General features: G+C 38.8%; 1 protein-coding gene across 3 annotated transcripts in view; it reads left to right on the forward strand.

The window, feature by feature from the left end:
• Positions 1-18,129, forward strand: part of GPRIN3 (GPRIN family member 3) — a 68,698-nt gene extending 50,569 nt beyond the window's left edge. For all 3 annotated transcript variants that reach the window (XM_032140290.2, XM_032140375.2, XM_032140453.2), the window contains exon 2: positions 7,635-18,129. In XM_032140290.2, coding sequence (XP_031996181.1) covers positions 7,758-10,088 — 2,331 coding nt within the window. In that variant the 5' untranslated portion in view covers positions 7,635-7,757 and the 3' untranslated portion in view covers positions 10,089-18,129. The remainder of the gene's footprint in view (positions 1-7,634) is intronic.
• The last annotated feature ends 3,583 nt before the right edge of the window (positions 18,130-21,712 follow it).

The following is a 21,712-nucleotide window of genomic DNA, read 5'->3' on the forward strand; positions in this document are numbered from 1 at the left end:
GGGGGGAGGGGGGAGGGACAGCATTAGGAGATATACCTAATGCTAAATGACGAGTTAATGGGTGCAGCACACCAACATGGCACATGTATACGTATGTGACAAACCTGCACATTGTGCACATGTACCCTAAAACTTAAAGTATAATAATAATAAAATAAAAAAATAAAAAATAAATAAAATAAATTCGGTCTGCACAACTCACTAGTGATATGAACTTGCCTCAGATTCCAGATCTGCAAAGCAGGGCACATAGTAAGACCATCCGTATAGAGTTGTTCTAAGGAGTAAATGAGTTCACATACAGAACAGCGTCTGCAATAGAGAAAGCAAGAAATAAGTGCTTGCTGTCCCATGACTCTAATCTATTGTGAATTTAGAAGCCATCTGTTCGAATTGTATTTGACAAAAGAGGAGGAATATTTAGGGTCATCATGCTTCTTAAAGCCCTTTTTTTTTTAACCTCTTGGTTTTTATCCAGTCTTGCTTCAGTGGAATTCAGTCAGATAACAGGCCATGCACTCGTTTTTCTAGAACAATGTTGAAAAGACAAACTGGATGGGGAGAAGGGATGCAGCTTGTTTCTCAGGAGCCTTTTATTAAAGTAACCATTATAATTGAAAGTCCACAAGACACTGTTAGTAGCACTAAGCAAAGCAGTCTTCCTTTCTCTTCAGCCATTCTGACTTGCTTTAGCCACAATCTGAAGGGACAAAACAATTTTTCAGCTAGTGTCTCCAAAAAGTGCATTTTAGGCAGCTGTTAGTGCCAGGGTATGCTGTTTTTAAAGAAAGAAGAAGGGACTGCTCTTCCCAGCCTGTGACTGTTTCCTGGGATTGAATCGCCTCTCCTTCAAACTCTGCACTGGCAGAATCTACTGGGTTCAGAATGCAAATGATCCAGGCAAAAGTTCCCAATTAAAGGGAGCAATTAGATCAGATTGAATAGGATGCCAGATGATGTTTTTTCTTTACTCTTTTCTTGAGGATTAATAATCTCCTACTTTTTGCCTTGCTGTTCTCTGAGGGTCTTTGCATGAGCTATCTGATTACTAAAAGCAGCTGTCAGATGGCTGGAAAGAAAGGTGCTCACTGAGGTCCCTGTAACTCTTATTTCATATCACTAAAGAGGCATGATGACATCCTGGAGCCCTTGTTCTGGCAGTGCAGTGGTTTCGAAGTGGGCTAAGGCAATTGCTGCCCACAGGATTACCACCATGACCTGCACTGCATCAGCCTCCTGTCAGTCCAGGGCCACCACGCCTCTCCCCATCCGTTCTGCTTAATGCTCTTCCCATCAGCGTGGCTTTGGGGGAAGTCACAAAGGGCTGAGATTCCCTGCTGCCTCTCTTATTAACTGCAGGTATCTGTTATGCAAATAGGCAGCGTGGCATAGTAGCGGAACTCACTATTTTCAGAATGGGCAGTGGCAGTGTCAGCCTTCAACAAGCTGGCTGGACTTTTCCTAAGGTGACCAATTATGAATGTCACTGTAGTGGATGTTAATGTCATCTAGGCTGCCCCTGGATTGCAAATCACTTGCAAATAGAATGCTCCATCTCCTCTAGGGAGATATATATAGATATATAGATATCTATAAAAATTAAAAAAATTTTTCTTTCCATTTTCTTCTCAGAGTTACAGTTTATAAGGAAGCAGCATAGGAAGGGCCCAGGCATTAGCATCCATTAGAATTCAGCTCAACAGGAATTACAGGTATTCTACCTTGAGTGGGTTACTTAGCCTCTGGGCCTCAGTTGCCCTCCCTGTAAAAGGTGGATAATGTTTACCCTGTAGTCTTGCAGTATTACCAGAAAAAGGCTTTAAGTCTTTGCTCACGATTTTAAGGATAGGTGCCAAAAGAGTCTGCTGTCAAGGATACGGTTCCCATTAAACTTAAAGATAAACTCACTTAGAGGTACCATTAGCTTCTGTGTGATTTCTGCTCAATTCAGGAAGAATTTATAATGTTACAGAGAGTCTTTTAAGAAAATCTTTATTTGCTGAGCCCTCTTCTCAACCAGGTCTTGACCTTAGGCATCTGTGTTCATCTTTTGCAGAATCCAGTTTTAGCAAGAATCTTGCTAAGCCAGCTTAGAGAGAATTCCCCATCCCTGACATCTGATCACTTTGGTCAACCATGCTTTCAGCAAGAATTTGTTAAGTGGCTTAGCAAAAATCCCCCTTCACTTGATGTCTCCTCTTAGTAATTTTAAATCCACTGACACGCCTGCCCCCCACCACACCCCTCTCCTTGGCTAAATATCTCTACTTGTTCTTGTTGCGGTTGAATTTGAGCCCCATCTCTCTACTCTATTGCAATATTCTTGATACCCATCACAAAAGTCCTGAATAAAGTCTTCTTACCATTTTAACAAGTGTCAGAATAACTCTTTCTTTAACACAGATAAAAGCTTAAATACCAAGGTTTCTAAAAGAGGCTAACACTTTTATGGTGCTTAATATGTGCCAAGATGCTGTTTGTTCTAAAGGCCAAATCTATTCCTCATGACAACCCAATGAGGCAGTACTATTATTATCCTCAGTTTATAGATTAAACTGGGGCCCTGATAGGTTGAGTTACTTGCCCAAGCACACAGAGCTAAAGCTAGGTAGTGGAACTGATATTCTAATCCAAGGAGTCTGCCCCAGAGTCCATGTTCTTGAACACAATGTCAGACTGCCCTCAGAGGCCTGCAAATTAGAGTGGGAAGTCTACTCTGTCAGTACTCTTAGAGCAAGGTCTTCAAACCCAGCTGCACACACAACCTCAGGTAAGTAATGTTAACTAGTGTAGCAGGACTCCTGGTCACTTGGAGAGTCCACGCCCATCAAGGGGGACAGTTCTTCTCAGTGCCACCTAGTCGTTGCCATGTGGAAATGCAAACCTTACAATAAATAGAGGCAAGGGAGAAATCTGGATTTTTATGAAAGATCTCTTCAATTCAAAAGAAAAAGAAGGAAAAGAAAGGGAAGGGAAAAGGAAAGAGTTCCATCATTTTGGAAAACAGTGTGGCGATTCCTCAGAGACCTAAAAACAGAACTACCGTTCAACCTAGCAATTCCATATGGTGTATATTCCAAAGGATTATAAATCATTCTGTCATAAAGACACATGCATGTGTATGTTCATTGCAGCACTATTCACAATAGCAAAGACATGGAATCAACCTAAATGCCCAACAATGATAGACTTGATAAAGAAAATGTGATACGTATACACCATGGAATACTACGCAGCCATAAAAAAAAGAATGAGATCATGTCTTTTGCAGAAACGTGGATGGAGCTGGAGGCCATTATCCTTAGCAAACTAATGCAGGAACAGAAAATCAAATACTGCATGTTCTCACTTTTAAGTGGGAGCTAAATGATGAGAACACGTGGACACATACAGGAGAACAACAGACACTAGGGCCTATCAGAGGGTGGAGAGTGGGAGAAGGGAGAGGATCAGAAAAAAACTAACTAATGGGTACTAGGCTTAATACCTGGGTGATGAAATAATCTGTTCAGCAAGCCCCTGTGATGTGAGTTTACCCATGTAACAAACCTACACATTTACCCCTGAACTTAAAAAAAAAAAAAGTTTTAAAAAAGAGAAGGACAAAGAAAGAGAAGAGGAAGGGGAAAGGAAGGAGGAAAGGAAAACCACGCAGGACACACCCACGCACACACACACACACACACACAGATGCAACACACCCTTCTGTAGAAGGGACTCATTAAGTCTGGGGGCTGCTGTTTGCACCTCATTTTTAGTGCAAGTTATTAAATCTTACCATAAGGGACTCTGGTTGATGATAAAGACACATACTCCCCACTGTAAACCAACAAGTAGTCTAAACCAACAAGTCGTTATACATTTAAAAAGTCTAAACCAACAAGTAGTTATATATTTTAAAAGTTATACTTTTTAAATGTCCGATTTGTCTGACCTACTGGAGCCCATAGATTTCTGCCATTCAGTGAGGGAGGGAAGGAGTGTTGGTTCAGAGCTTGGGCGAGTCTCTTCTGGGCTCAGGGAGATGCTGTGACAATTCAATTAGCAGACAGATTGGAGAGTAGTACTGATTTGTTATCTATGCATAAATACAGAGATTTCAAGTGCCAGGTGTTAGCCAAGCAATTAGGGCTTTTCTTCTTGATCTTCAATTGATGGACAATTAAACCTCTATTAGCAAAGCAAATGAAATAAAACACACTTTCGAAGTTAAACTAAAAGTTAGCTATGTGTTGGAAATGGAAGTAAACACAATGGACTTCTGAGAGTTTTGTGAAGTCATCTTCATCTAAATCTTTTAACTTTCAGTTGCTGAACTTTGAGCTGTTCATGTTTTATAGTCCTCTTTGGTGAACTAGCTTCCTTGGCACCAGCCTTACAACACAGGAGATATTCTGTGTTCCTGGCTTTATGAGACCTTCCAACTTTTCATAGCAGGTGTTCAGTGTTCTTGGTTTTAGTTATCTAAACCTGGATTACAGATACATAAAGTTTAATAAGTAAGATAACACCATTTTCTCACTTCCAAAAGCACTCTTTTACATTATGTTTTTATTAACATTTCATGCCATGGATCAAATTTTCCTCTAAGTTTGACATTTGTCAGAGCTGCAATAATGGCCATTTTGGAGGGTAACAGGATCAATTAACAACTTTTTATGCACAAGACCCTGCACTGTGTCCTGTGGAGTCAACAGAAAAGAATCAATAGGCTTCTTTCTTTTCCTTCTGAGGCTTGAAGTGTTTTTTGGAAAAATGAGGCACTTATATAAGTAACAATGGTGCAAAAACAGTGCACGAAAAGAACAATACAAAGGACACAGATGACCAACCAACCTGTAGGAGTATTTTGTTTTGTTTTTTTTAAGAAAAGAGAGACTTCATAACTTGAAGGCTTTAGAAGGCTTCAGAAAAAAATGAGATTTAAGTGGGGCCTTGAAGAATGGGTAGGCTTTTTGAGGATGAGGAGGGCAGACAGTGGGAGGAAAAGTATAATAAACACAAATGCAAAACAGAGTGAAAAACTGGCTGGGGCAGAGCAAGTGATTTTGCAACAGAATACTGGGGTAAGGAAGAAACAGAATAGAAACCTACAGAAATGGTTTGAGCAGAAAGCAGTTAACACCAGGGATGGGAAAATATTCAACCTATTCATATAAAGAATGAGGTTAGAAGGAAGAGCTTGTTTAGAGGAGAAAATGCATTCCATTTTTTGTTAGATCATATGTGATAGTAGATCAGCTGGATTACATTGAACTAAAAGATAAAATTATGTATTTTCAAAATCTAGGCCCAACCGGATTTGATTTTGCCTTATTTTGACACTTTGTAGCCTGAGTGAAGATCGTACAGTTTGATGTATTATTCATCATGTGCAAAGAAGTAGAATCCTTGAATTTTGGAGCTGGAAAGATCCTCAGAAATCATTTAATTCATTTTGCCAGTGAGTTAATTTGGGGTTCAGAAATATTAAGTGATTAGCCTGAAGTAACATGGCTTATTAATGATAAATATTAAAACACAGTCATCCACTAATTTCTGATCCATTGCTTTATCCACATGACCTAGTGTCTAGTTATCCTTTCTAAAAAATGCTTATAGGGCAAGTCCATGGGCTTACACCTATAATCCTAGCACTTTCAGAGGCTGAGGCAGGAGGATCACTTGAGTCCAGGAGTTCATTCAAGACTACCCTGGGCAACATGAAGAGACCCTGTCTCTACAAAAAAAATCAAAAATTAGCTGAGCATGGTGGCATTCACCTATAGTCCCAGCTACTTGGGAGGCCGAGGTGGGAAGATAGCTTGAGCCTGGGAGGTCGAGGCTGAAGTGAGCCATGACTGCATCCCTGAACCCCAGCGTAGGTGACAGAACAAGACCCTGTCTCAAAAAAAAAAAAAAGTTTATACATAAACACACACGTATAATTTTACATAATCATATGCCCTAAATCATTTCAGATTTTTAAAATTCAGCATTTTCCACCTTTGGGTACTTTCCCCTCTCTGTCCCCAACTTATCACTCTCCCTCTATTTAACACCTAATATGTCTCATTCCAAATGTTTTTAGAATTTATGGAATCATACACAAACATATGTGTGTGTGCCTGTTTGTGTGCATATGTATGCATTGTTTTAGGTCATTGTCTTACAAAAATTAAAATGTATATGCTGTTTTCTGGACCTCGTTTTTCTCATTCAATCATACCTTGAGGAAATCTCTTCCATGTGAAAAGTTATAGCTGAATTATTTACTTTACTGGTTGCATAATACTCTGTAGTAGAAATATGTCATGACTTATCCTATCATTCTCCCTATTTATAAAGACCAGTCTGCTTTTCTTCTACAAATAGTACTTCAGGAAACATCCCCATATTCATATATGTTGGTGTTTCTTTTTCTGTTGATAGAGTTGGTATCATTGAGTCAAGGAAATCTGTATTTATAGTTTTAAAAATTAAGCTGCCTCCATAAGAAAACTGTAACAATACATATTTATTTGCACCTACAATTAATAAAAATACTTCCTTTTGCTAGATCTCCCTAGGTCTTACTATTAAAAGTCTATTTTTTTTAAGATTTTGCAGATGCAACTGGTGTGAAGTAAAATTGCATTGTTACTTTATTTGCATTATTTGACTACAAATGAATTTGATCGTCTTTTCATAAGCTTGATGGTTATTTAAATTTCATATCTTGTAAACTATGTTTTTATATTTGTTATCCATTTTTTCAATGGATTATTTGGTCTCCTTGTAAATGTTAAAGAGCTCCTGCTATATTATAGGTATTTTTGCCTGCCCTCTAGGGTTATACACTTTTTATTTCCCCCAAACATCTTGTATTTTTTACACCATCTTTTGTCATGCCATAAAATTGAGGTTTTGAATTTTATTTAGTCACCGATGTTTATGTTTTCTCTTACAGTGTTTCTACCTTCTCAGAAAAAGCCTAGCTCACCTGTCTCTAGATTACATTTATGATGCCTAGGTTTTCTTATATGATTTTATTTATTTATTTTATATTTTAACCTTTAATCCACTGCATCCATCTAGGATTTATTTTTGGAATTGGTATAATATAAACATCTACTTTTCTTTTCTTCCAAATGAATAAACAGTTTGCCAGCTCCTTCTATGAAATAACTCAGCCTTTCACCACCAAATTGTAACACCTCTTTTGTCATAGATTAAGTCCCCATTTATATTTGGATCTATCCCTAGATTTCTTATTTCACTATCTGTTTATGCCTATTTCAATACTTATTGATTTAACTAGAGTGGCTTTACAGGATTTTCTGACATCTGCTAAATCAGATTACACCAATAACTTTTGAGGTAGTTAGCAAACTTAGGTAGATAAATGAAAAACCTATTTGCTAGACATTAATGGGATGCAAGCAGAAACTAATATATCAAAATAATATTTTTGTAATTATAATTTTTTTCAAAATCTTTTTCTCAAGTCTATTTTTATTTATTCTTTTCATCTCTCTCCCCACAAGGCCTATTTTTATATCAACAGGTATGGGAAGAAAAGTTTTTAATGTGCTCTTATAAAAATGACAGTTTGGTTTATTTTTCAATCCTTAAGCGACGTACTGTATTAATGATGCTGTTTCCTTGATTCACAGGCTGGTTCTTCAGAGGAATCATCCCTGACTGTGTCATCACTCTGAGCTCTGACTGCGCTTCCCTCCCCCACCAGTGGGAACACTACTCAAGAGAGCTCTGGAGTGCTCCTGAAGAGAAATTCCATGGGGACTGTACCTGACCCTCTGAGATCAGCTAAAACTTCCCTGATTGCAGCTTCCGGAAAAGAAGAGGATCTAGGAGAGCCACAGGCTGCCTCACCTCGGCATCGACCAGCTCTCCTGTGTAAGAATGCCAATGGCTTTACAGGTGCCCCTGCAGAACCAGACCTCAGCCCCAGGGCAGCTGCCGAAGCCCTGATGCAGGTTTGTGAGCATGAGACCACTCAGCCAGATATGTCTTCTCCTGGTGTCTTCAATGAAGTGGAGAAAGTACCTGCCACATTCAATTCTCCCGGCAATCCCCAGCTGCCAGGGAGCAGCCAGCCCGCAGCATCAGCCCCGAGTTCTGCAGCAGGAAGGGATCTGATACACACACCATTGACAATGCCCGCCAATCAGCACACCTGCCAGTCCATCCCAGGTGATCAGCCCAATGCCATCACCTCATCCACGCCTGAAGATTCCCTGATGAGATCACAGAGAACCTCAAATAGAGAGCAACCTGAGAAACCAAGTTGTCCTGTGGGAGACATCCTCAGTAGCATCAAAGATCAGGTGTCCTGTGAGTTTCCTTCCCCAGAAACAATCCAGGGAACAGTGCAGACTCCAGTGACAGCAGCCAGGGTGGTCAGTCACTCATCCTCTCCTGTAGGTGGACCTGAAGGGGAAAGGCAGGGAGCCATCTGTGACTCTGAAATGAGGTCCTGTAAACCTCTAACTAGAGAATCTGGATGTTCAGAGAACAAGCAACCCTCTGTCACTGCCTCGGGCCCCCAAGGCACAACTCCTGTGACACCTCAACCAACGTCCCTCACTAGCGAACCTTCAGCATGTTCCCCAGGTCCAGAGAAGGTGCCACTGCCAGCACAGCATCAGATGTCAAGGTTCAAAGAAGCCAGTACGATGACCAACCAAACTGAAAGTAAAATCAAGGAAGTTCCCAGCAGGGCTTGGCAAGATGCGGAGGTGCAGGCAGTGGCGAGTGTCGAGAGCAGATCTGTCTCCACCAGCCCCAGTATCCTCACTGCATTCCTGAAGGAAAGCCCTGTTCCTGAGCATTTTGAACAAGAGCAGCTGCGTGTCATTTGCCACAGCAGTGGGAGCCACACACTGGAGCTCTCTGACAGCACACTAGCCCCCCAGGAGTCCAGCCAGTGCCCTGGCATCATGCCACAGGTGCACATTCAGGCAGCTGCAGCTGTGTCTACAGCTTTCCAGCGGGAAAATAAACTAGTGAGCCTACCAGGTGGGGTCCTTAAAACCTCATCAATCAATTTGGTCTCCAGTAATGCCCAGCATACATGTAAAGAAGATGGGAGGTTAGCAGGAATGACTCCAGGGAGGGAGGAGTCAACTGCTAAAAAGCTCGCAGGTACTAATTCTAGCTCCCTGAAAGCTACCGCCATTGACCAGATTTCTATCAGTGTATGCAGTCAAGCTGAAACAAGTTATGGATTGGGGAAATTTGAAACCAGGCCATCTGAGTTTGCAGAGAAAACCACAAACGGCCACAAAACAGACCCAGATTGCAAACTATCTGACTCTTGTGGCTCTATCAGCAAAGCTGACCATTCTGGGAGCTTGGATCCCACTAATAAAGGAGATGCAAGGGAAAAGAAGCCTGCATCTCCTCAGGTAGTAAAAGAAAAAGAGCCTACTGGCACTGATACCTCAGATGCCAAAACCCTACTGCTCAATCCTAAATCCCAAGAAAGTGGAGGCACAGAATCAGCTGCTAATCCTACACCTTCCCCAATTAGGAAGAACCAGGAAGCCACCTTAGAAGAAAACAGACAGACCAAGACAGCCACCAGCCTGAGCCTACCGTCTGATGCCATGGGTGACTCCAGCCCAGGTTCCGGCAAGAAGACCCCATCTCGCTCCGTCAAAGCCAGCCCACGCAGGCCCAGCCGCGTCAGCGAGTTCCTCAAGGAGCAAAAGTTAAATGTGACAGCAGCTGCTGCTCAGGTAGGACTCACTCCAGGAGATAAGAAAAAGCAGCTTGGTGCAGACTCCAAGCTCCAGCTGAAACAGTCCAAGCGTGTCAGGGACGTCGTGTGGGATGAGCAGGGAATGACCTGGGAAGTGTATGGTGCATCCTTGGATGCAGAGTCCCTGGGAATTGCGATCCAGAACCATTTACAAAGACAAATCAGGGAACATGAGAAATTAATCAAAACTCAAAATAGCCAGACCCGGAGATCCATTTCCTCAGATACTTCTTCAAATAAGAAGCTCAAAGGAAGGCAGCACAGTGTTTTCCAGTCCATGCTGCAGAACTTCCGACGCCCCAACTGCTGCGTCCGCCCTGCCCCTTCTTCTGTGTTAGATTGAAAGGGAGTATTTATGGGAGTTTGTGTATAAATTTACGGTATTCACATGTGTCCCTCTATGTCAAAGCTTGCTTAGTTTTTTGCTGCAAGACTAGGAAGAAAAAGCAAGTATTCACTATAGGAAATTGCTATAAAAATTGTTAGATCCTTTGACCTGGAGCTCTATAAACAAAAATGTCATTTCAATTTGAAAGAAGGAACAAGAGAAGAGAAACAAGCTTCACTGAAGGTTTGCGACTTTAATAAATTGAAAATAATACTCACTGGGTTTTTAAAAATATGATGTTGTTCATAGAAATAGCATTATTATATCATTATACATGTATTATTTTGTATTACTGCCTCAATTTATCACACGATAGTATTTCCATTAAAATCTCTGCTTCATATTGAAAGTAGCAAAAACACTATTGGCAAAAACATTGTTATAATTTCTAGTCCTATTGCAGTAAGAATGCTGTAACCACACAAATTTTAAATAGGTGATACGAACCATAATGAAAAAAATGAGAACAAATTTGACTCATTCCTAGGCCAGATAACATTAAATAAAAGCAGTTACATGTGTAAAATACGAAATATGAATTAATGTTTCTAAACATCTGCAGACAACTCTTTTTATAAACCTTCTTATAGCTGTTAATAAATATAAGAAAGTTATATTAGGAACATTAGCTAAGATTTTGACTATGAAAACAGCCTACATTAAACATGGATTTATATAGACACATTTTCCTGCACTGAAGGCAAGGTGCATCTCTGTGATTCTGACCAGACATATTCATATTTTCTTACCCTAGAGGAAGTACATGGGACTGAATTCTTGAAAAGAGTCATCAAATTAGGGGTAATACTAAATTGATATCGTGCAGGTGTTCTCCAGTGATATTCTACTGAGAATGCTAAGGTTCTGGTCAGGAACTATAAATAGCAGATTACCAAACACTGCTTTTTCTGTGATGATAAGAGCCTCATAAGTAACAAAAACAATGTTTAATTTAGACTCCTGTAAACAGGATGCAATTTGTGATTTTTTTTTTATTGGGTTCAGTAACTTCCAGTAACAAATGTAGTCAACACCAAATTAGAATGCGAGCTTCCTTACAATTTTTGTACATAGACTACTATCATCTAATTGCTGAAGTATATACTCTGGAGTAAAAAGGTAACTTCTGCAAACTTATTGATTTTAAGAGAAACACCCATAATATCCTTCAAACCCAATGAAAGAAGAGGCCTTTACGAAAACATGGCTTGTGATTTGGGTGGATTATACTTCCTGGGACCTCGGCCCTCCCATGTCTCCAGGAGAGACGTGTGTCCCAAGACACATGAGTATCCTCCAAGGCACTGGCCTGGATGAGCAGCATCGGCTTGAGAATTGGGGTAGTGTGGAAAGGAAGAATGAACAACGGCCCTGGGAAGGCTTCCTTCCTGCAGACATTGTTGGGGGAGTGCTGGTCTCCATTTTGCATTTAGAAAACCAGACTTAGATGCCGGAGGGGCACCGGTTGCCTTCTTTGAACTCATTCCCCATAACGAGCTAGAAAAGAGTACCTAACCATAGGTATTCTCTCTAGAGACTCATGTCCCATGGGTACAGTCAATTCACAGTATCTATTCTGGCTTTTTTCACTTTAATTCTGTTTTGCACATTCTGAACATATGCAGGAAAAAAAAATCATTCCTGAACTTTAACAGCACAAGCTACACTCGGCACAATCTAAATTAGTAAAAAGCCTTTGATTTATTTTGAAGCAGTTTAACTGTAGACAAAGCTTGCATACGTGGACCAGTATTCTCAGAGCCTGAGAGTTGTTACCGTTGTTCTATTTGGAAATTAGAAGGAATTTTTAAATAAGGCACGCTTTTCAGTTTCTTACCCATTGTTGTCTATTAAGAATATTAGGTAATGTCAAAATTTCCATCAAATTACCAAGCAAATTACTATTCATGATTAGAGATTTAGCTTAACACTCTCTCTTTGGGCCTTAAATACCCATTTGTAGTTGTGTTCATGTCACTTCTGTCTCAGATGCCTCTGCCAGGACATAATCTCTCTGCTAGTTCTTGCTAGCTGGCTTCTCCCTCCAACATGGGCATACATGCTGTGTATACACAGAGTACAGCCTGTGTACACAGTAGCAGCTGTCAACAGTGCCTACTCCAGATGGGTGGCCCCAGGTAATCCTCTGCTGTGAAGTGGCTAGAACAGGCTGTCCCTGCATTAAAATAGGTGAGAATAAGGAATTTCGCATCTGGTAATAATATTTATTTTCATCCTTTAGAGTAACCACATGATTTGTAAACAGTTAAATGAAGCAGAGGCCTGAGAGAGTTGTTGGCATTTGTCTCACATTAAATACATTAAAATTGCTAGATTTGCTATTGTGGTTATGCCTCTCAAAACTTTAAGAAAATTTGTTTAATGTACTAAGTTTAACTGGTTTTCTTTGGTGCTAGAACCAAATTCTTCACTTCTACAACACTCAAGAGATTGTAACAAAATATTTCAAAAATATTGTTTTTTTGTGGCTCATTAAATCCTATAGAACTAACAGCTTTTAAGGACAGTAACGGAAGTATATCTTTAGATGGATAAATAAGATAGGGACCTATTCAAGACAGCAGCATTTTTATATTGTGATACCTCCCCTAAGTTACTCTCACAATAAAACCTTATCTGAGAATTTTCCGTCACTTCAATCTGTGACATAGCATTAGGCATTTAGTATACCTTATTTGTGAAACCTAAGGTTCATTCAACAGATGAAGTTGCATAACAGTTTTCGTGGCAGACTCTTGGAACTTGCTCAGTTTTTTCCTTACTTTACCTGCATGACACACATTGGGTTGAAAGTTGTTTGGTTTTACCCTTCATTTCTCTTAGATATGATTTGGTTCTTTTTCATGCATTTTATTTTTGAAATATATGGAGGAAATATTTTATTGAATCAAGAAACAGAAAATATTCCTTAAACCAGTAGTAAAAAGATGAGTTAGAACTCCATGTCTGGAAGACAATTCAACATTTAAAATATTAAGATGCTATACCACTTAACAAGTGAATACTAAAATTTTTAATTTAAAGATTGATTGTTCTATTTTTATGACCATGAGAAAAATGTGACAGCTTCAGCTGTCATATGTTTATCTTGAATGCTTTTCCAATTATGTATTTCTGGATTATTGACTTTGAATGCCACAGACCAACTACTTTACATAGAGTAAAATATTGATTAACTTTTGTGCTTTGGGTCACTGGCAAAAGTTGAACATCCTGTTAAGTCAAGGTTAACCAGAAACCTTTTTGTTCACGTCTGAAATGAAATATTTATAAAATGTGTTAGTATGTTTCCTGCCTTGATAAGTTCACCTATATTGAATGTAATTTGATCTTTGATAATTTTTTTAATCTTGAGAATTCTCTGATACTGTTTTGAATACCAGTGTTCACCATGTTATAAAGTTAAACATAAAAATTGAAATAAATTGAACTAAATATGCATGTGTAACATATACCTTAGAGGTTGGATTTCAGAACCAAATTCATAATAGGAGCTTGCTGTCTTAAAGTAGAAAGCAGAAGAGGAAAATAGCATTTGTTTGTATTCTAGCATATTGAGGTTTCACTGTTCCTAGCTTATACTAATGTTTTTCCTCTCATTTCTGGGAATGCCTGTCATTCTGGGAATCCCTATATATAGCATACCAAGAACAGAGTATGATGTTACTTAAAAATGTGTTTACAGAGGATATATGCAAGTGTGCTGTTAATATAAATTGTTTGGCCTTTTCTGCATCCACTTGGTTACTGTTTTGCTGCCAAAATGTGTGAAATGTGTGTTTTCTCTTCCTCCTACATATTGTGCCAAGTGTTTAAAATTTTGTCTACTCCTAGTAACACATAATTAACCACATCCCTTGTCTACTTTTATGAATCAGTATAAAGAAAAACAATACATTAGGATAAGGTTTGCATATATGTATATGTGTTTTTATTGAAAACTGGGCACTTGTAGCCTTGTGTAGACCTCTACCTGCCTGATTTACTAATTATCTGTAATGCTGCCATGGAGATGATGCTGTTTACTCTCTCCTGCTTTGTTCTAAGTGGTGTTTGAGAAATGAGGCCTGTGAATTTCCCTTTGTGATAGAACAGTGAACTCAGCAGTATCTTGGATAAGTGAGCCAACTACCTTATTCCCACACTGTTTTTGTCTACATGGTGAAATCAGAAGTCAAACAACCCCTTCAGTGTTTGTTATTTTACATATGTATCTGAGCATTTTGTTTTCTGTTAGCAATGCTTCTTGGTGTTGTGCATGGCCCTTTTGGGTTGATTCTCTCCAAATTCGGGTCAGCTGCCGCCACCTGGCAAATAACAGGGGATATGCTGAATCTCCTGTCCATCTTCATAACGATATCCTTCTTAATGAAGTTCTTCAACTGGCTGAGCAATTACAAATGTCATCTGTCCAGACACATGGGCTTAAGGATGTCTACAAAATTTTAGACATTTTTGCAAACGGGAAAAAAGATAGTCTTGTAAATACTGAAAAGATTTCCATGAACTTTATCCTACTCTTGGAAAGAAAACAATTCTCCTTGGCTGCAGAAATCAAATAAGCTGGGTTTGCAATGACCAAGGACATAAATGAAGATGGATTGAAGTGGAAAAATTCTGTCTCCCCAGTGATCAGTGACATCTGCCAGAGGTCATTACAGCTACTTTTAACCGTGAACGGTCACCAGCTAAACTACTCACTTGCCACAACAAAATAACCTCTCTCAAAGTAAATCCAGTATATCTGTATATATGTGTAGATAGCAGCCACAAACAATCCTGAAACATTACTTTTGGCTGTTAGGTAAGTAAACGTGATGATAATTGTAAACAACATTCAAATAACCTTGGACCTTGGTGAAATGACTTGTGGTGGCCAGAATGGTGCAACAAGATGTTATTTACAAGATTTTTTAAGACACAAATATCTCAGATACTAATAATGAGAATAAAGACTGTTGAATATGAAATTAAAGCCAAGCAATAATGTGCCAAAAAGAGGCAGTTATACCAGCAAATGCATCTACTATGGGCACACCATTATATAATGATGGTTTGCTTTATGAAGACTGACTGTAACCCACAGGATAAAATAAGCGAAGGCATAGTTTGTGCTTTCTTCCTGGAAAAACTTGTTTAGAAGCTTCATAAAGAGGTACAGCACTAATGAGCATTAGAAGGGATACATTTGGCATCTATGTTTTTATGCGAACCCAGAGGGAAGAGGAGCCACTCAAAGTCTTGCTGGCTTAAAACTCAAGACAGCTGCAACCAGAAGTTTTGTTGAAATGGAGACTTTAAACTTACGGTAATTACTCTTTCTGGACACTAGCATGTAGAAAGCAATTCAGTTAACTCTGCCCAGAGGATTACCAGCTTTAGCTGTGAAAAAATGGGCTCCCGGATGTAAAAATCACTAAAACGTGAGATCGTGTATCCAAAGAGGCTTCAAATGATGCCTTACAGAAAATGATGCTCCAGATGGGCACTTCTAAATGCTGACTCTTCATCAAGTATCTTTCTGGATTCAGGCTCAAAATTAATTGGCTGCAAAATAGTAGGAATAAAAATCACATATTTTACACTTTAGAAAAGGATACTGATGATCAACCTGCATGGTGATAATTATGATGAGATACCCCAGTGATTTAATGATGTTAGAAAGAATTAAATGGGAGAGAAATGCTAACAGCTTTCTTGATCTCTTAACTATGGAGATGTCATTCATTTATTTCTGGGGCGAAAATCATAGCTTGCTTTTTGACATTGCTGCTAGTATTGTTCTTTGTTGCTTTAAAAATTGTCTTTCTTTAGAAAAACTCTTGAGCAGTTAAACAGTTTTTTTTCTGATTCATATCATTGCTTTTAATAACATGTAAAGGCTGTGTGTAGAGCAAACTATATAAAATGAGTAGAAAGGGCTTACTCATGTTAATTGGCATCCTTAATGATTTTAGTTTAGATTCCTTAACATTTATTTTAGATCACATCTTTACATAACTGATTTTTCCTAATGTTTTCCATCGTGTCTTAAAATGATGCTGGTATATCAGGAGATTGCAGTATTATAGTCATACTCCCCAATCCCTAGAGGAGAGGAGGGACTAATTCTTGTTTTAAGGGCCCCTGGAGATACCTTTTATTAAGGTTGAAAAAGGTCAACACAGCCTGAAAATAAGAAAAATATATACTAGCAATTACTAATTTTCTAAATGTGTGTATCTCTGCTGTACTAATGTGTGAACAATATGTCGTGCATAATACTGTAGCTGGTCGTGGTATGTCAATACATTCTGTGAGTGTGTACAGTCTGAGTGATCAGTTTTCTATTTTTATGTGTAGAAAAAAAATAACGTCGTATCCCATTTAAAGACCAATTTCTGTATTCAGGCAGGCATATGTACATACATGAATAAAGCCAACAAAAGTGTGCACATGTATTCAGTAACAGAATTTGTCCTTTTATTTTTGAAGGTCAGAAAGGGCTGTTTGATTTGCTTTTTTTTTTTATCATCTCCTTCAGTAGGTAACATAATTATCACAAAGGCTGAATATAGTAATCAGTACATTGGCATATTATTAAATATGCCAGGGCTAATTAACCATGCCATTAGTCACAGGTAAGGTCAGTTCTTTGACCACTGGGATAATTTACATTCCTCACACATCCTCTCTGTGTTAAGTGTGTGACTAGGATGTACATACTATGGGTGTGATTGTGTACATACCTTGTATGAATTATCTGAATCCTCAAAGCATTTGCAGGAAAGAAGGAAGATGAAACAGTTGTTCAAAAGCCTCAAAAGGGCTAATCAATATATATTTTCATTTTCTACACATAAAAATGTAAATAGCTAATGCACATATATATGCACACATAATACATTTTATTTATACTAGTATATTCAGATAAATCACAAATTAAAACCACTAATTGAAAGCTACATATTTCCATGACTGCTCTGTTTTACAAATATTATTACTGGATCAGATGCCCCCCCATTTAATGGTGTTACTCTCTGGTAGCAGATTTTGTGCTTAGAAAAGTCCAGCATCTGAAGCACAGACTGGTAACTGAGTAGCTACAGAGAATTAATGCTGTTCTTTTTTTTTTTTTTTTCACCTAATTTCATATCTGGAAATGGCAAACAGTGATGCAAACCAATTATGTTTTGGAGACTCCTTTTGGACATGTATCAATGTGTTGATTTGCACAAACCAATAAAAGCCCTACATTTTTTTGGAAATGGATCCCGAGATTTCAAGCATGTATAATCACTCAAAGTGGATATGATCACAGGCATTCTTCTCTTGAGCTCAGCAAAACTATGCTTACCAACACCAAAGAGAAGTCAAAGATTTAAATGAAAAAAAATTGCAGATGATGTTGGTGAGATAATAGGATATGAGCAATGAACCCTTGGGTGGGGTTCCAGGGCACTTAAATTGCCTCATGTCTTGAGTTCCTTAAGATGGACTCAAATAAAAAATTAGTATTATCAATAACAGGTGATGCTGTGTGGATTCTAACAACATTAGAAGCATTAGCTGGCAAGTGTCAACTCTGGACAACATTTGTCAGCTTATCATAATTCCAACCAGTTAATTGATATTGTTCAAGTTTATCTCATTTCTTCTCAAAGGAAGTGCTCTATTAGGGATCAAAAAGTCTGACCTGGTTCTTAAAACCTAACACAATTTGACCTTGAATCCTTGACACTAAAAATTACATTGGCTGGGTATCAGATTGAAAATATGCATGAAGGCTGGGCGTTGTGGCTCACGCCTGCAATCCCAGCACTTTGGGAGGCCAAGGTGGGCAGATCACCTGAGGTCAGGAGTTCAAGACCAGCCTGGCCAATATGGCAAAACCCCGTCTCTACCAAAAATACAAAAATTAGCCGGGCATGGGGGTGTGTGCCTGTAATCCCAGCTACTCGGGAGGCTGAGGTGGGAGAATCACTTGAACCTGGGAAGCAGAGGTTGCAGTGAGCCAAGTTCGCGCCATTGCACTCCAGCCTGGGTGACAGGGCAAGACTCTGTCTCAAAGAAAAGAAAATATAAATGGAAATACCAGAATCACCCCCGATAGAGAATTCCATTTGGCAAAGTACAAACAACCACTTCTCAGTAGAAAGTTAAGAATAACATTTAAAAATATATTCCTGTTTTAGAGAATGAACGTGCTATCGTTGTATATTAAATAAAAATAAAAAATTAACCAGCTATAAGAACACTACAATTACAACTAGAGTGGCAGTGTTTTTTAACTAATAAAAGTATACATGTTTATAATTGCAGCATACCTGAAATCTTGATGTTTGTCAGTACTTATGGTTGCTTAAAAGATAAATTTATGTGATTATTTTTGAAAGATGTGTTAATTTAAATAATACCCAGAAAAATTATAACTTAAAAATTGCAGTTTTCCATATGAGAATCATTTATGTGTGTAAATACTCAACTAAGATCAAAAGTGTGGTATAATATTAAAAGAAAAAATATTCAAAATGGAAAGTCCATTTATGAATGTATTAATATTAAAATCTAAAGTTATGTTTTTTTATAATGTCTATATACAAAGGTCATAAAATCATTTCAGAAAGTTCTCATCCTCCAGATATTGACCAATAAAACTTCATTTCCTACAAAAAAGAAGAAATGTTATAATTTATACAAAGATGAAGTAAGATTTCGAAATTACATATACTTACAACTTCATTTTGGATTTGATTTTTGAATGGATGCGTAAAATTCTGAAATTCACCTAATGACTTAATTTTACCCTCAAAAAATTAGAATATGATTTTGTTTGCATCTCACTTTTCATAATAAATGTAATATAGATACAATTTATTCTGTTTTTTGTTGATGTTATTGTTGTTTCTGCTGCTATTGAAATCGTTCTTTTAACCATGAATGCGCAGAATCAGTTGATTTTCCATGTGACAGCTTCTGCTAGGAATCTGCAGTGGAACTGGAAGTATTTGCAATGAAAGAACTTTTTTCTTTAACTAAAACAGAATTCCCATAGAATCAACAATGCCTCCTGGTCATCAAAAGCGAGGTTTTTCCTGTACTTGGCAGAGCAGAGTGTGTGTGTGTTTGTGTGTTGTGTGTGTGTTGTTTGGTGAGAATGATGAGAGCTGAGCATTGTGAAAATACAGGCGGGGGTGGGGTAACAGGGCTGGGTAGGGGTCCAGGGCACTTAGATTGCCTTATTGTCCAGGCTTAGATGCCTCTTACCCAGAGCCATCAGGTGTCCCCTGTGTAGTTCCAGCCTTTCTGCCTGCTCCTGAGAAGATAAATTGGGATCCTGTAGTCTGGATTCCTAGAAGGAGATGGAAAGCCCAGCCATATCCCCCAGTTTGACTTGACCAGTAGTAAAACTAGCACTACAATTTGATCCCTTTTTACCTCCTTGAATATCTTCAATTCATCAAGGACCTGTAAAGAAGGAGAGGTACAAGATATATGAAACCCAAATCTCAAAACAATGATTTAGTGAATTTCCCATGAACTTTAAACAGTGATTGCTTCAAAATTTCCAAGAGCCATACTCTCCCTCCAACTGCTGTGTGTGTGTATAAATGCACACTATTTTAACCTAAAATGGTGCCCTGTGGCTGCCATTCTCTAACTCTTGCATACTTAGACATTTATTCTTGGCCAAATTAAAACCTCATGCATTTCCAAAGATATAAATGCTGTGCATGGAGAAGTTAGATCTTGCAAGTCTCAGGAGGGCTGAGATAGTTTGTCTTATGCCTATAGCTGTTTATGTCCCACCAGTGGGTGTTTCTTTCATTAGGTGCCATTTCTAGCCAAATGTTCTCATTCTTTACATCTTCAATGTTGAGTAGCAAACAGAAGAACATCCTTCTTAGCATAATCTTGCTTCACTGGACTGATTGTGAACTCAAAATACTTCTTGTTTCTTGTGAAGGGTTTGCCTTTTGTAAACAATATAAGATCACTTTTGGTCAACCACCCTGTCTGAGTTTATCTGGGCTGCTATAATAAAGGATAATAAACTGGGAGGCTTGTAAATAAATTTATTTCTTACAGTTTTGGAAGCTGGGAACTCTAAAATCAAGGCCAATTTGGTGTCTGGTGAGGGCCTACTTGCCGGCTCACATGCGGTGCCTGTTTGCTGTGTCCTCACACAGTAAAAGGGGTGAAGGGTCCCCTCCCAGGCCACTTTCAAAAGGGCACTAATCTAACTCATGAGGGCTCTGTGACCACCATCTAATCACCACCCAAAGCCACCACTTTCTTTTTCTTTTTTTTTTTTTTTTTTTGAGACGGAGTCTCGCTCCGTCGCCCAGGCTGGAGTGCAGTGGCGCAATCTCGGCTCACTGCAAGCTCCGCCTTCCGGTTCACGCCATTCTCCTGCCTCAGCCTCTCCGAGTAGCTGGGACTACAGGCGCCCGCCACCACGCCCGGCTAATTTTTTGTATTTTTTAGTAGAGACGGGGTTTCACCGTGGTCTCAATCTCCTGACCTCGTGATCCTCCCGCCTCGGTCTCCCAAAGTGCTGGGATTACAAGCGTGAGCCACCATGCCCGGCAAGCCCCCACTTTCTAACACCATCGCCTTGGGAGTTCAGATTTCAACATGAGTTTTGGAGGCATACAGACATTTAGACCATAGCACACACATTCTTAATGAACTTCTGAATGCCAACATTATTAAATTTTCTACACAACCTCTGAACTAATTTACAGAGTTCTAAAATGTTTAGACCCTTGTAACTACCTTAACAATGTTCTGAAACTGGTTTTTCTAAATATATCACAGAGGTCTAACATAGTTGAAATTCAAATTGTCTGGATGGCAGCTGAAAGTGCTTGCAGAGATTTCTGGTGGGAGTACTGGCATCTCAAGAATGGTATTTCCCTACACCTTTTTTAGTCCCGCTTGACACCTCTCAATCAAACTACAAAAGAGCCTTGACCTGCCATTAAAAATAATAATAAGCAGGATGTCATTGCCAAAGAAATTATAGGTGTTTAAAAGCAAGAAAAGACTTCTTAAAGGGCTCAAAAGCATTTACTTGTTATCTATGTTTTTTTTAGCCCAAAGCCAAAACAAAAAATAATGCCTTTGTGCCAAACATTTTGCTGGGAACTTCCACTTATGTCTCCACCTTAGGAGGTATAATGTATACATGCACAGTTTTACAATTTTTCAATGGCACAGATAATTGAGACATATAAATTGGATGATCACAGAGATATTGTGGTAAATATCTGGGCTTGGAATCAAAGGACCCTGGGTTCAAATCTCAGCTTTGAATCAAATAAGATAAATTCTTTGGCTGAGTAAACCAAAACACCTCCCACCAGACCCCACCTCCAAATTTCAACATGAAATTTGGAGAGGATAAATATCCAAATTATTTCAGTGCATTCATCTGGAAACTGAGAATAACAATGCTCACTTTGCAAATTTGTGGGAATTAAATGGCATAGGCAAAATGTTTTTCTTTTCTTCTCTTACTCCTAGTTTTGCTTTCTTCCACTTGAACTTTACCACTCTATTGTTAAAAGCCTTGA

The sequence above is a fragment of the Hylobates moloch genome, unplaced genomic scaffold (assembly GCF_009828535.3).
Source record: "Hylobates moloch isolate HMO894 unplaced genomic scaffold, HMol_V3 SCAFFOLD_2, whole genome shotgun sequence".
NCBI classification, from domain to species: Eukaryota; Metazoa; Chordata; class Mammalia; order Primates; family Hylobatidae; genus Hylobates; species Hylobates moloch.